The sequence below is a fragment of the Diaphorina citri genome, unplaced genomic scaffold, assembly GCF_000475195.1.
Source record: "Diaphorina citri unplaced genomic scaffold, Diaci psyllid genome assembly version 1.1 scaffold1439, whole genome shotgun sequence".
In the NCBI taxonomy this organism is placed as follows: Eukaryota; Metazoa; Arthropoda; class Insecta; order Hemiptera; family Psyllidae; genus Diaphorina; species Diaphorina citri.
In genome coordinates this window covers 58,126-72,956 of record NW_007378865.1, presented here as the reverse complement: position 1 = coordinate 72,956, position 14,831 = coordinate 58,126, and the positions used below count along the sequence as shown (strand labels likewise).

The 14,831-nt window shown below is 36.3% G+C and overlaps 2 protein-coding genes and 1 long non-coding RNA gene across 4 annotated transcripts in view; all 3 read right to left on the bottom strand.

The window, feature by feature from the left end:
* The window catches only part of LOC103515895 (venom carboxylesterase-6), a 25,986-nt gene extending 19,310 nt beyond the window's left edge, over positions 1–6,676 (bottom strand). Inside the window, exons 1-4 of the mRNA XM_026828457.1 lie at positions 6,578–6,676; positions 5,799–5,930; positions 4,337–4,364; positions 3,690–3,877 (exon numbers count right to left, since the gene is read on the bottom strand). Coding sequence (XP_026684258.1) covers positions 3,690–3,877; positions 4,337–4,364; positions 5,799–5,930; positions 6,578–6,676 — 447 coding nt within the window. The remainder of the gene's footprint in view (positions 1–3,689; positions 3,878–4,336; positions 4,365–5,798; positions 5,931–6,577) is intronic.
* LOC103515892 (protein tyrosine phosphatase type IVA 1) overlaps positions 1–14,831 on the bottom strand; it is a 26,291-nt gene extending 11,460 nt beyond the window's left edge. The window contains exons 1-4 of one of the 2 annotated variants that reach the window (XR_003393341.1): positions 13,667–14,831; positions 10,291–10,422; positions 8,254–8,420; positions 7,079–7,272 (exon numbers count right to left, since the gene is read on the bottom strand). Coding sequence is in view for 1 of the 2 variants with exons in the window: in XM_008480836.3 (XP_008479058.1) it covers positions 7,709–7,820; positions 8,254–8,420; positions 10,291–10,422; positions 13,667–13,783 (528 nt within the window). In the remaining variant the exon portion in view is untranslated. Of the gene's footprint in view, positions 1–7,078; positions 7,273–7,627; positions 7,821–8,253; positions 8,421–10,290; positions 10,423–13,666 lie in introns of those variants that run through there. The other variant, XM_008480836.3, reaches the window with a different exon arrangement.
* On the bottom strand, positions 8,873–9,504 carry LOC113470201. Its single transcript, XR_003393342.1, has 2 exons — positions 9,362–9,504; positions 8,873–9,017 (listed from the first exon to the last, which is right to left on the bottom strand). It is a non-coding gene; the product is annotated as an uncharacterized LOC113470201 (long non-coding RNA).

The window sequence follows — 14,831 nt, the reverse complement described above, 5'->3', positions numbered from 1 at the left end:
CCGGAAAACTCCGGAAAACTCTTTTGTGGAAGAGATTGCTGGTGAAAACGAGATAATTCCTAAAGAATTTACATACTAGATGTACGAGTATATATGTAATGTGTAGTGTAGTACCTTAGATAGTTTGTACATTTCATTTGCCTAACCTGCCTTAGAATTTCAAATTCTAGTAGAAGTGATTTTCTTCTTCTAAATTGACATAGAGTTATGTTGTAGTATAGAACAACCGAAATACAAAACGAGGTCTTACTAGTTCAAAAACTCTATAGAAAACTCATTTTATTACTAGTAAAGGGAGAGAGAGTGGGAGGAAAGGCTACAACTTTAAATTTTATCTCTCACGATCTCATGAAGTGCTATCAGTTCATCTCTCCTTTACTCTTTCAAAAGGCAATTTATGTCATTTCCTATCAGATAAAAATAACAATTTTCTTCTAATTCTTTCGTTACTATAATGGTCCGAACACATCCCTACCAACATAACTATGTACTTATACTACCAATTACTTCTAGAGATAACTTTATTCATGAAGGCAAAAAACAAAGATGTTATATATGAAAAGACATAGAGTATCGTGAAAGATGAATAATTTTATTGTAAGAACTTTTACATTTTCAAAACTGAAAGAATCGAATGGCTATTTCCTTTCCCAATATCAACCGGCCACTACAAAAGGAAAGATGAATAAAAATTCGTCTACCATTCAATATCGTCCGCGATGTAGACCAATTTAAACAGAATTCATCTCGTAACTAGAAAGCTGGATTTTCCTCAGGTGTTGAAGCTGTGTCCACACATAGTAGACCCGCCGTCGATCGACGAGTTGAATCTATATGTTGTCTAGGAACACTCTGGGATATGTATTCTCTAAAAATTCCCTCGCGAGGCGGTTCCTGAGAAATATCTGGTCCTGTATTGCCTTTTGCAAAAGACCGCAAAGCCCTAGACTTGAGTGCAGTTACCTCAGAACCAAAATACTCGACTTGGTATATGGCAGAAAAGCATTAAACAATAAGTGACTAAAGTTCTGGTTCATTGAACTTTTATTGTAAATATACACAAGTCTTGACGTAGACAGGGTGAAATTCATAGGTAAATCATGGTGCACTTTATTGCAATTGAAAGTTTGTATATCGTTAAAGTACAAAAATGTGAGGTGAGAGCATTTTTTTAAAAAAATCAAAGGATTTATCTAATAATTCGAACACCTACCTCTCTAATAAGGAAGTAGATTAAACTGAAACAAAAATGTATAATCTGAAAAATGCAAACATCTTTCATCTTGGGACCTACAATAGTTACAGCTAAGAGGATCTCGCAAAGGGAAAATAGTTGGCGTCTATTTTTTGATTTCTATTCAATAGGAAATTCATGGATTAAAATTTGAATAAATACAAAGACTGATTTTCAGGGCAAAATTAAAATATCAAAGAACACATTCTTTGGTGTAAAAATCTTCTGAGAACATTCGTTGTATGCCAAATGTAAACTCAGTGTGTACAAAGGTAACTTTTAGCAATAATATGGTTTAAATTATTGTGAATATAATGTGCCTGTGTTTTCAAGACTGAGTTCTGGTTACCTAAAGGTCCAAGACGGTAGTTAAACTCAACATAAACCACGTCTTGTTGTTCAATCAAAGGGAAAGGCTTGTATCTGAATCCCTGGCCAAACATGAAAGCTCCTCCATGAATGTAAACAATAACGTCCAGGAGTTTACTCTGATCTCCTGATCGAGGGAGCTGTAAAGAACAAGTAATTAGCGTTCCGTTCACTAAAATCTTTACAACCATTTCCCGATTTTGAAAATTTGGACCGATTGCAATACTTTCATTACTAGTAAGTATAGCTCGCTATACTGTAGTAATAGAAAGTAAATGTAAATAGGATGTAATGCAAATGTACAATAGTGCCAGTGCACAATAAAGGCCAAAAGGTCAAGGAATATCTACCCACAAGCGTGGAAATGAGTTTTCGTCAAATAAAGTTAAAGAGTTCAGTTAACGGAACGCTAATTTTGGTTGCAAAAAATCTCTATTATGATACTAAACTAGTGGTTGACCCCTCCTTTGTACGGGACCACCACACACACACACACATCAGCTTACCACACCCACCACACACACATACTCAAGAAATGACATGAAATTGGCAACATTGTTCGTCTTAAGTTAAACTTAAGTTTATCTTTAGATTTCATACATACGGGGGTCAGTATAGAATTCAAGTTATTCAAGAACTTATTGGCGTATGCTGAAAGGTTCCTTAGCACAACTGACCAGACCAGAGGCCCAAAAAATCAACCTTTGTGTGTCCCCTCCTTTGTACGGGACCACCACACACACACACACATCAGCTTACCACACCCACCACACACACATACACACACACAGACAGACAGACAGACAGACAGATATAGATACATGGTTTTCCTCCTTTTGTCCCCGACCCCGTAAGCAAAATCTCGCCGGTCATCCAGGACTTATCTCCGAGGATTATTTCCTCACAAGTTCAATTTGGAATTCGGGTACCTCCTTCTTGGCCTACCTTAGGAGTGCAATGGTCTTACATACTGGCCTCCGCACACCGGAATTTCGTCAGAAAAGACCCCCATTTCAATAGCAAAAAAACTAGTATGTACACAAATGGGCAGTATGCTAAATCTTTACTTTCTCTGTAGTGTGTGTGTGAATTTTGAAAATGATGGAATAGGAAGAGATTGCTGGTGAAAACGAGATAATTCCTAAAGAATTTACATACTAGATGTACGAGTATATATGTAATGTGTAGTGTAGTACCTACCTTAGATAGTTTGTACATTTCATTTGCCTAACCTGCCTTAGAATTTTAAATTCTAGTAGAAGTGATTTTCTTCTTCTAAATTGACATAGAGTTATGTTGTAGTATAGAACAACCGCAATACAAAACGAGGTCTTACTAGTTCAAAAAATCTATAGAAAACTCATTTTATTACTAGTAAAGGGAGAGAGAGTGGGAGGAAAGGCTTCAACTTTAAATTTTATCTCTCACCATCTCACGAAGTGAAGTGCTATCAGTTCATCTCTCCTTTACTCTTTCAAAAGGCAATTTATGTCATTTCCTATCAGATAAGAATAACAATTTTCTTCTAATTCTTTCGTTTCTATAATGGTCCGAACACATCCTTACCAACATAACTATGTACTTATACTACCAATTACTTCTAGAGATAACTTTATTCATGAAGGCAAAAAACAAAGGAAAGATGAATAAAAATGAAATTTTGAATAAATACAAAGACTGATTTTCAGGGCAAAATTAAAATATCAAAGAACACATTCTTTGGTGTAAAAATCTTCTGAGAACATTCATTGTATGCCAAATGTAAACTCAGTGTGTACAAAGGTAACTTTCAGCAATAATATGGTTTAAATTATTGTGAATATAATGTACCTGTGTTTTCAAGACTGAGTATAGAATTCAAGTTATTCAAGAACTTATTGGCGTATGCTGAAAGGTTCCTAAGCACAACTGACCAGACCAGAGGCCCAAAAAATCAACCTTTGTGTGTAAAAAAAAGACCATGGTGACCTGTTAAGAGTTGACAAAAATATAGATCAGAATAAGATTAGAAGTGTGCTGTGTGAAACATTGAACTGAACCTGAGTATTAAGAGCTGGCTACTAACTAAACAACTAAAAAGCAAAAAAATCAGTCTGACAGCATCTGCAATTAACGCAGCTGGTCTGGATCTCAAACATTCGACCATTTTCTCATTACACTCGACAGGACAACCCAATTGATTGGCGATGATTTTGGTCTTTTCCGGCAGATTTTCAGCTAGAGTCCATGGACATAATGAGGTACCACTCATAGATATAGCTCGATGAAATAGACCTAAAAAAACAATAACAAAAGTATTTTGAATGTTTCCTTTGTAAATTACCACGATAAACATCTGTCTCTTACATATATACTAAATACTAAATGCATCAATTTTCTGTTGACCATGTAGAAATGTAGGACCATTTTTGAAGGCTCGTCACTAAAAGGTTATAAAAAAAAAAAAAAAAAAAAAAAAAAAAAAAAAAAAAAAATAACAAATTATTTTGAATGTTTTCTTTGTAAATTACCACGATAAACATCTGTCTCTTACATAGGTATCTACTAAATAGGTACTAAATGCATCAATTTTCTATTGACCATGTAGAAATGTAGGACCATTTTTGAAGGCTCGTCACCTCACAAGGCATATCAAGAATGATAGCTAGGGATTTATTTTGTGTTTCACCTTATCACTGGGTACCCTCTCACCATTTCTGATAAAAAATACGTCTCAGTAATTCTAGCAAGCACCTTGGTATAATCCTCTTCGAATGTAGTACTGAGGCAGATGATAAACTTTATGGTATGGTGCAGGGAATGGCGTAGACTACTTACTGGCACTAAGTTACTGCATAGGTATGAGCGGATAGTGGGATGGGCTATATTGAATCTATACACACGTGTATAAAATGAAATAGTTACCTATACGAATGTATTATTGGAATATAGGAAACACACAAGGTACGAGCCAACTTCAATTCCCTCTACCTGTACCCATAAGGTAGCATTAGTTTTTCCTAACAATATTACCAGTTCTTCAATTTTCTTTTTGAGAAGCTAAGAAAACAGTTACCTATGCCATACGAGAAAAGGTCAATGATTGATTCGTTAAGAAAAGAAACTCCGATCGAGTTTATGGCCCTGTTGGGAATATCTGAAGATTCTCAAGGGATAAAGGGAGAAAAGGTCAATGATTGATTCGTTAAGAAAAGAAACTCCGATCGAGTTTATGGCCCTGTTGGGAATATCTGAAGATTCTCAAGGGAAGAAAAGAAAGTAAGAATAGATAAGCAATGAAAAGTCGATGGGAAGGAGAATGAGATAACATTTAAGATAAGAAATACTAGATTAACTATATTCAAGTACCAAGAATAGATAAGCAATGAAAAGTCGATGGGAAGGAGAATGAGATAACATTTAAGATAAGAAATACTAGATTAACTATATTCAAGTACTACAAGTAGGTAATATATTTATGTACATAGGTATTCACGTATTTATGTAAATAAATAATACAAGTTGTCATACCTATTATATTACTTACTTCCTCATCCTGTAAGATGAGAAAATACCTACACACCTTATTTAGACTCATCCCAGGGTCGTATTTCCATTATGGGTGACTAAACAATTGTCACTCAGGCTCATTTCATTATCCGCCCCACTCAACGTCGCTTAACCAAAGTGATCATGAGACTTGGGCTCTAACTTCTCAATTTTTGAATTTCACGGCTGAAAATTCGAGTTAGACAGACAGCTGTCTAATATAATTAACTACCTACTTACCTATCTATATTTTCCTGATTCTATATAAAACTGAGGTTAGGATAGGTTAGTTCTGCCCAGGAAATTCCTCCGATTTTATTTCGAAGTTAAGGACCGAGCTTTAAACTGAACACTGATATAAAATGACTGGTAACTGATAAGGGGTTAAAAATTGTGATAAAGGATGTAGGAGGAGAGGGAGAGGTATGGAGGAAGAAAGGGAGAGAAAGGTGGAAAGGAGAGGGAAGAAAAAAAGGGAGGGAGGAAGTGCGAGGGATGGAGAGCGAAGGAGAGAGGGGGGAGAAAGCTTGCTTCAGGGGAGGGTGGGTGCGTGAGAGGTATGGAGGAAGAGGGTGAGAGAAAGGTGAAGTGGAGAGGGAAGAAAAGAAAAGAGGACATTGAGAGGGATGGAAAGCGTAGGAGAGAGGAATGGAGAGCGAAAGCTTACCTCAGGGGAGGGTGAGGTACCGTCTTCATAGGCCAGATCTTTGACATTGATGCCTTCAGTTTTCAGATCTTCAACTTTGTACGTGGGCTCACACACTCGGACCACATTTTTCACTTGATGTTTCTTCAGTTCCTGAAATCCGACAAAGAGATTCAAATTAAATTTACTTATTCAGAAAGCGAAATTATTGCCAAACGTGATCGATCTTTTCACTTAGGTCCGGGATCACAAAGTGAGTTTAAACTCGGTTTAAGTTCAACTCTTAGAATAAGCGATCTGATTAGGTGATTAGCATTTTTTTTCCCTTAGGTCCGGGATCACAAAGTGAGTTTAAACTCGGTTTAAGTTCAACTCTTAGAATAAGCAATCTGATTAGGTGATTAGCATTTTTTCCCGTTTTTAGCCCGTCCTTCCTTTATTATTACGATAGTAATAAAAAGGTATAGTACTTAGGTCCGGGATCACAAAGTGAGTTTAAACTCGGTTTAAGTTCAACTCTTAGAATAAGCAATCTGATTAGGTGATTAGCATTTTTTTCCCGTTTTTAGCCCGTCCTTCCTTTGATATTACGATAGTAATAAAAAGGTATAGTGGTTTTTAGCCCGTCCTTCCTTTATTATTACGATAGTAATAAAAAGGTATAGTGGACGGGCTATTGTATTCGCTTCGGTGTCGTCTGTCAGTGTCCGTCTGTCCCCATAGAAGGACTTATCCAAACCTGGTTGACCTATACTAACTAACAATCGTTCATGACAATGAGGGTACTAAACAAAACCTACATGATAAGCAAGGTGTAAATGATTCTCAAGGTTGACCCCGTGGTACAAGGTCACGGTCTTGTAATCTAGGGTTCGGCAAATCAAGGCTCTGTAAGCCATGATTACTGCTGGACGGGCTATTGTATTCGCTTCGGTGTCGTCTGTCAGTGTCTGTCTGTCCCCATAGAAGGACTTATCCAAACCTGGTTGACCTATAGGTACTAACTAACAATCGTTCATGACAATGAGGGTACTAAACAAAACCTATATGATAGGCAAGATGTAAATGATTCTCAAGGTTGACCCCGTGGTTCAAGGTCACGGTCTTGTAATCTAGGGTTCGGCAAATCAAGGCTCTGTAAGCCATGATTACTGTTGTTCAAACAAGATCAAGAAAGATTAACCTATTATAACTCTCAATTAAAATAAATGCCTTGAATGGAGCAGGAATGACCAAACAATACTGACGTTCTTTTCTCGGTCTTAATAGCGCACTAATCACAAGGCATATCTAATAATACAACCTGGCATTAAGATATTGTAAGGAGAACACTATTTTACAAGGGCTTCCCGTCTATTTGTTTATTGTTTCGCATACAGTATTTTACTGGAGGCAGCACGAATTTTTCTGCCCATTTTTCAGCTTGAGTCGAGATTTTGGTTTATATTTTTCTAAGAATGCAATCTGCTTCGAGTTGATCGCTCCTCGCCTCTTCCTGAAAAATAGAAAAAATGATCATTAATTAAAGCGATACATTAAACACCAGTTTTGGGTATCTAAAGAAATCTTCAATTTGTGTAATATTTGCTTAGGTCAATGCTGAGACCTGAAACCCACCACAATAAACACTGATATTCAAGTAGGACCCAAATGTTTAAAATATTTTTTTTTTTTATATATCTTTATAATCACAAAAGAGTGTACCTTGGAACCGCTTTGGCATTACTTCAAGCCACATTCTATTACATCCGTGTCTATCCAGGAACGGGAAATTTCGGTCAGACAATTTCCGCCCTGGCCGGAATTCGAACCCAGCACTTCCAGGTTGAGAGTCAGTGCTAATAATACAACCTGGCATTAAGATATTGTAAGGAGAACACTATTTTACAAGGGCTTCCCGTCTATTTGTTTATTGTTTCGCATACAGCATTTTACTGGAGGCAGCACGAATTTTTCTGCCCATTTTTCAGCTTGAGTCGAGATTTTGGTTTATACTTTTCTAAGAATGCAATCTGCTTCGAGTTGATCGCTCCTCGCCTCTTCCTGAAAAATAGAAAAAATGAGCATTAATTAAAGCGATACATTAAACACCAGTTTTGGGTATTTAAAGAAATCTTCAATTTGTGTAATATTTGCTTAGGTCAATGCTGAAACCCGAATGGGTTTCAGCACAATAAACACTGATATTCAAGTAGGACCCAAATGTTTTAAATATTTTTTTTTTTTATATATATATATCTTTATAATCAAGTGTACCTTGGAACCGCTTTGGCATTACTTCAAGGCACATTCTATTACATCCATGTCTATCCAGGAACGGGAAATTTCGGTCAGACGATTTCCGCCCTGGCCGGAATTCGAACCCAGCACTTCCAGGTTGAGAGTCAGTGCTCTTGAACACTCCGCCACAGATGTTTTTTGTTCTTTTATACCAAATTCTCAGTAAAATCTATTCCATTCAAGAGACAATACTCACTGTCGAATAAGCTCCACGGCATCTTCATACTTGAGGCCCAGTTCAATCAATGCTAGGGCCACCATGACAGGAGCTCTCCCCAGACCTGCTACACAGTGAACTGCCACACAGGTGTCGGGGTCCTCACGGAACACACTCTTCAGAAACTCGAACCATTCGTCCACCAGCTGAAATGAGACAAAGAAAATGCATTAATTAGAATGGAATCATTTATTGGAATATTCTGAAATAAAGCAACAAAAGAAATAATATCGACCTAAGTACATATGTACATAATATACGAGTATACAAAGCGATCGTATCAAATGCAGGCAGGGTTGCGTTGAGACCAAATACCAACTTAGATGTAAGTGGCCATGGCAGTGAGTAAGTAAGGGCTAGCATTAATGCCTGTGAACCATTCGTCCACCAGCTGAAATGAGACAAAGAAAATGCATTAATTAAAATGGAATTATTTATTGGAATATTCTGAAATAAAGCAAAGAAAGAAATAATATCGACCTAAGTACATATGTACATAATATACGAGTATACAAAGCGACCGTATCAAATGGAGGCAGGGATGCGTTGAGACTTGAGACCAAATACCGACTTAGATGTAAGTGGCCATGGCAGTGAGCACAACTTTACCGTTCCGTAAAGTTAGGGTAGTTCCAGAAACCAAACCTTGCTTCACTTTGACGACAGCTCCTTGCGTTACCGAGAGATAAGTTATAAATCCAACGAGTGTGAGAATGAGTGATGTCCGACAATTCATGATGTCTCTTTTGAAATTAGTATATTTAAATATTCATTAGTTCACCTTATTATGCTTATAATGAATGGACCAAATTGAAATTTGACTGCGGTTCAATTTAGATAAAGTTAGAAAGACGTTTAAAAAGAAAACAAGATAACCTAAGATACCTTTACGTACTATCAAGACATCGGAAGTGTATGTTAGAGCTAGAACTCTAAATGAACGTTAACTACTGGCATATCGAGATATGTACGTATCTATGAAACGAAGCAACCGTTCAAACAAGATCAAGAAAGATTAACCTATTATAACTCTCAATTAAAATAAATAATGCCTTGAATGGAGCAGGAATGACCAAACAATACTTACGTTCTTTTTTCGGTCTTAATAGCGCACTAATCACAAGGCATATCAAGAATGATAGCTAGGGATTTATTTTGTGTTTCACCTTATCACTGGGTACCCTCTCACCATTTCTGATAAAAAAATACGCCTCAGTAATTCTAGCAAGCACCTCTATATTTCGGTAGGTACTCAAACTTGGACTCCTCTGCAGCAGGTGAATATATGCCGCAGATGAAAATAGTATGTAGTATACTACATTTTAGAAGCTTTAACAACGAATATAGCTCAGTTTCACTTAACCCCAATCTGATGTTACCAAGACTTTTGGTATGTAAGTCTGAATTCAAGGGTAATGCAAAGGGACCTTAGGAATAATGTCTGTATCAACTGCACTAACTGAATATACATAGGTTATTTTGAGAAAATATGTTCGCACCAAAACTAGTTTTGCTAGGTGACTTGCTTGTTACCTGACCTAAGATTGTGAAATGTGCTCATGTTTCCAGTTTCTACATAGTCTACCTCAATAGGTTCTAGGTTCTATAAGGCACATGAGTTCAATTAAGTAAGCATATAAATTGGTCACTTGCAGTTACTTCCTATATTAGCGAAGTACCTATGGGAAATAGGGGAAGAGGAAGTGAAAAATGAGTGAGAGAGACAGGAGAGAGAAAGGATGTGTGGGAGGGATGAAGGAAGAGAGGGAGAGATATGGAGGAAGAAAGGGAGAGAAAGGTGGAAAGGAGAGGGAAGAAAAAAAGGGAGGGAGGAAGTGCGAGGGATGGAGAGCGAAGGAGAGAGGGGGGAGAAAGCTTGCTTCAGGGGAGGGTGGGTGCGTGAGAGGTATGGAGGAAGAGGGTGAGAGAAAGGTGAAGTGGAGAGGGAAGAAAAGAAAAGAGGACATTGAGAGGGATGGAAAGCGTAGGAGAGAGGAATGGAGAGCGAAAGCTTACCTCAGGGGAGGGTGAGGTACCGTCTTCATAGGCCAGATCTTTGACATTGATGCCTTCAGTTTTCAGATCTTCAACTTTGTACGTGGGCTCACACACTCGGACCACATTTTTCACTTGATGTTTCTTCAGTTCCTGAAATCCGACAAAGAGATTCAAATTAAATTTACTTATTCAGAAAGCGAAATTATTGCCAAACGTGATCGATCTTTTCACTTAGGTCCGGGATCACAAAGTGAGTTTAAACTCGGTTTAAGTTCAACTCTTAGAATAAGCGATCTGATTAGGTGATTAGCATTTTTTTTCCGTTTTTAGCCCGTCCTTCCTTTATTATTACGATAGTAATAAAAAGGTATAGTGGACGGGCTATTGTATTCGCTTCGGTGTCGTCTGTCAGTGTCCGTCTGTCCCCATAGAAGGACTTATCCAAACCTGGTTGACCTATACTAACTAACAATCGTTCATGACAATGAGGGTACTAAACAAAACCTACATGATAGGCAAGATGTAAATGATTCTCAAGGTTGACCCCGTGGTTCAAGGTCACGGTCTTGTAATCTAGGGTTCGGCAAATCAAGGCTCTGTAAGCCATGATTACTGTTTTGTTTATTTAGACTGTTCAAGCAGACTTTGTGTAGTCCCTACTGTTATATCAATGGATATTATCAACTAATCGAACAATACAACTGCGGAAATAAATTTATGTGCGGGCAGGGTTTTTGTTTACTTCGAATTTGCTGTTTTTCTGGAACAGTTTTTATTTAGTCTAGCAACTGTATAAATAGTGAGTTTAGCGAAATGATGTTTTCAGACACACCTATTACTGCTGTTTTTCTGGAACAGTTTTTATTTCGTCTAGCAACTGTATAAATAGTGAGTTTAGCGAAATGATGTTTTCAGACACACCTATTATGTATTTCATAGGTCTCTAGATGAACAGTGGAAATTTTTCACAGCGGTTTCTTCAAAAAGGTCTCTGTCATTAAATGGAAAAATACATAAGTAGCTACTTAGGTTCTGATGAATAATTTTATTTCTCAGTTTTCATAGATCACCACTTGAAGTCAATACTAAGGGAAAAATACTTAGACTAGTCGGAAAAATAAAAGTATTATTATGAAAGCCCTTTGTTTGTGCCGTCTTTAAAATCAGAGATAATTCAAATCTCGAGTAGAAAGAATGACTAAGATTGAAATTTCAAAAATCTAGAGATAAGGTAATAAATCCATTACTAGGTCTCTAGATGAACAGTGGAAATTTTTCACAGCGGTTTCTTCAAAAAGGTCTCTGTCATTAAATGGAAAAATACATAAGTAGCTAGGTTCTGATGAATAATTTTATTTCTCAGTTTTCATAGATCACCACTTGAAGTCAATACTAAGGGAAAAATACTTAGACTAGTCGGAAAAATAGAAGTATTATTATGAAAGCCCTTTGTTTGTGCCGTCTTAAAAATCAGAGATAATTCAAATCTCGAGTGGAAAGAATGACTAAGATTGAAATTTCAAAAATCTAGAGATAAGGTAATAAATCCATTATTAGAGTTACCGCTGTTATTGTCGGCAAGATTAGTCCAACTGATAAGACAAAGTAAGCACTTGATTAGACTCAGAAAGTTAATCAGTCATTCAAAAGGAATTGATTTGTCGGCAAGATTAGTCCAACTGATAAGACAAAGTAAGCACTTGATTAGACTCGGAAAGTTAATCAGTCATTCAAAAGGAATTGATCTGTCTTTGAGTGGTATTTTTAAATTGGTAAAGTAAAGACACACAACGTACAAAAAGCCCAGATGAACGAAAGAAATGGCCGAATTTCTTTGCCTGGATTCAATAGCATACTTATTTTTGCAAAATTATGCTTTGTATACTTGCGTAGTATACAAAGCATAATTTTGCAAAAATAAAACATCAGGAAGTTTCTGAGTACTTTGTTATTGTTCTCCTGAAGGACTTTGAGTGGTATTTTTAAATTGGTAAAGTAAAGACACACAACGTACAAAAAGCCCAGATGAACGAAAGAAATGGCCGAATTTCTTTGTCTGGATTCAATAGCATACTTGCGTAGTATACAAAGCATAATTTCGCAAAAAGAAAGCATCAGGAAGTTTCTGAGTACTTTGTTATTGTTCTCCTGAGGGCTGGTAAAGTAAAGACACACAACGTACAAAAAGCCCAGATGAACGAAAGAAATGGCCGAATTTCTTTGCCTGGATTCAATAGCATACTTGCGTAGTATACAAAGCATAATTTCGCAAAAATAAAACATCAGGAAGTTTCTGAGTATACTTTGTTATTGTTCTCCTGAGGGATCTTTTATCTTGAAAAGTCGAAAGATAGACAATATTTGTAAAAGGTCAAAGTTCAAAAAGGAAGTGCTGTGTCGAAGTCGGGACGAAAACAATCGCTGTCTCCATACCACCTACCACCCACAGCTTAACGGAATAACAATGAGTGTAATGGCAAATTTTTATTTAAAACGTCGAAACAAAGCGTGAATGCCATCACAGCAAGTGTAGACACATTATACAGGCTGCGATGTTGAAAATAATAAAAATATCGTGAGCATTATCTATATCTATCTGTTCAGTTATCGTTCAACTCCATGATGAAGAAAAGCTCTGATACGTCAATCTCAGTATTTCATGATTTGAGCTTGCTAGTTCGTTAAGATCAAGCTGAAACAATCAATATGCCATGTGGCAGGAACTTTCATCAGATTTTCGGATTATGTAGAGGCCAATTACTGCCAAAAAGGTTTCCCGGCAATCATCTCGAAAAACAAAACAACCGAAGAATCTCATTTCCTTAGGTTCTACGGTTTCTATTGTTATTGGTTGCCAGAAATGTTCAGAGATTCCATGTGCAATTCAAATCAGCAAAGTCAACCACATCGAAATAGATTAGGCAATGGCAGAAACCGCAAGAACTTTCGAACTTTGGAGTAGTTTCACCACAATTTAAACAGAGGATAAAAGGAAAATTCCCTTTACTTATTTTAGGTTGAAAGATCTGTTACACCAGAGAGCAATAAGTAATGGCAAATTTTTATTTAAAACGTCGAAACAAAGCGTGAATGCCATCACAGCAAGTGTAGACACAGTATACAGGGTGCGATGTTGGAAATAATAAAAATATCGTGAGCAATGAGCATTATCTACACATAGGTATATCTATCTGTTCAGTTATCGTTCAACCATTGTGTGGAACTCGTAATGGCAAATTTTTATTTAAAACGTCGAAACAAAGCGTGAATGCCATCACAGCAAGTGTAGACACAGTATACAGGGTGCGATGTTGAAAATAATAAAAATATCGTGAGCATTATCTATATCTATCTGTTCAGTTATCGTTCAACCATTGTGTGGAACTATACTTACCAAAATATAGTTTGGAATAGTGAGATCGGTAGGACGGTCCGTAATAAGGAACTTGAAACCTTTGAATTCAATTTCAGCGGGTGCTGGTCTGATGTCTTTTTGTTTCATGTTGGACATCACCGGGAGTCACCAAATAAGAAAAGAAAAAAAATCACACACAACACACGAAAAATGAAGAAAAAAAAAACGTATAAAAAATTAAATTAATTTATCTTTAAGTTACGGTTTATAAATTAGAAGCCACACAACAAGAAATTAAAATAAATATACTCAGGTATTATAAATAGGATATTTGAATAATTATTATATTAATAAAATTAATCACTGTGATTTTTAAATATATATCTTAGAACACTTTAGATTTTTTAAATAAATAATTAATGTATAAAAAGTTGTGTTTGAAGGTGAGGAAAGACGGTTCTATCTTTGATTATAAAGGGAGAGATTGTAAAAATATTATAATTTTAAAACGTTAAAAAAATAAAACTTTTGATGGGTCTTTTTTATCGGAAGTTGTTATAATGCAAAAGCTTGATTTTTTAGTAGTAGTTTTATTATAATATGATGAACTATTTCTTAAGAAAATGACTTCAATAATGCCAATCGTGGTACTGTGCTCTCCTGATGAGAGGGATGCTCCTTGGTATAATTCAGCTAGTAACGATGAATTCCTTCTTAAGTACACTTTCAGGTTCAATTATGATATCCGATCTTTTTTATTTAACCAATGTTTTATTTTACACTTAAGTTCAATGAATGACCGATGTAACTTACACAGATACCTGATTTTCTCGTGTTGTTCGCACTGTTTCTTCCTTAAATATCTTCTGGAGATTTTTACTTAATTATTTCTGGTATTGCTTTTAAAAGTTTGAACACTTACTACCGCGCTTTCTTCTTTTAGTGTTGTTGGAGTTTCTTGGGTTTTATCTAACACGTCTGTTCTCTCATCAGTATTAGGACAGACAACGATATGGCTTCTTGCAATTATTTTTGTTAATTAAAATTAATTAAAAGAAAATAATTATCACAATGTTTAGTGGTTGACGAGCGGTTGAATGTTTATTTGTGTTGGGCTTGGCAATACTCGCTGCTGCTCAGTTGAAACTCCATTAAATTAATACTATGAAAGTCACCAATCTGAAACACAACAATACATTTGGGA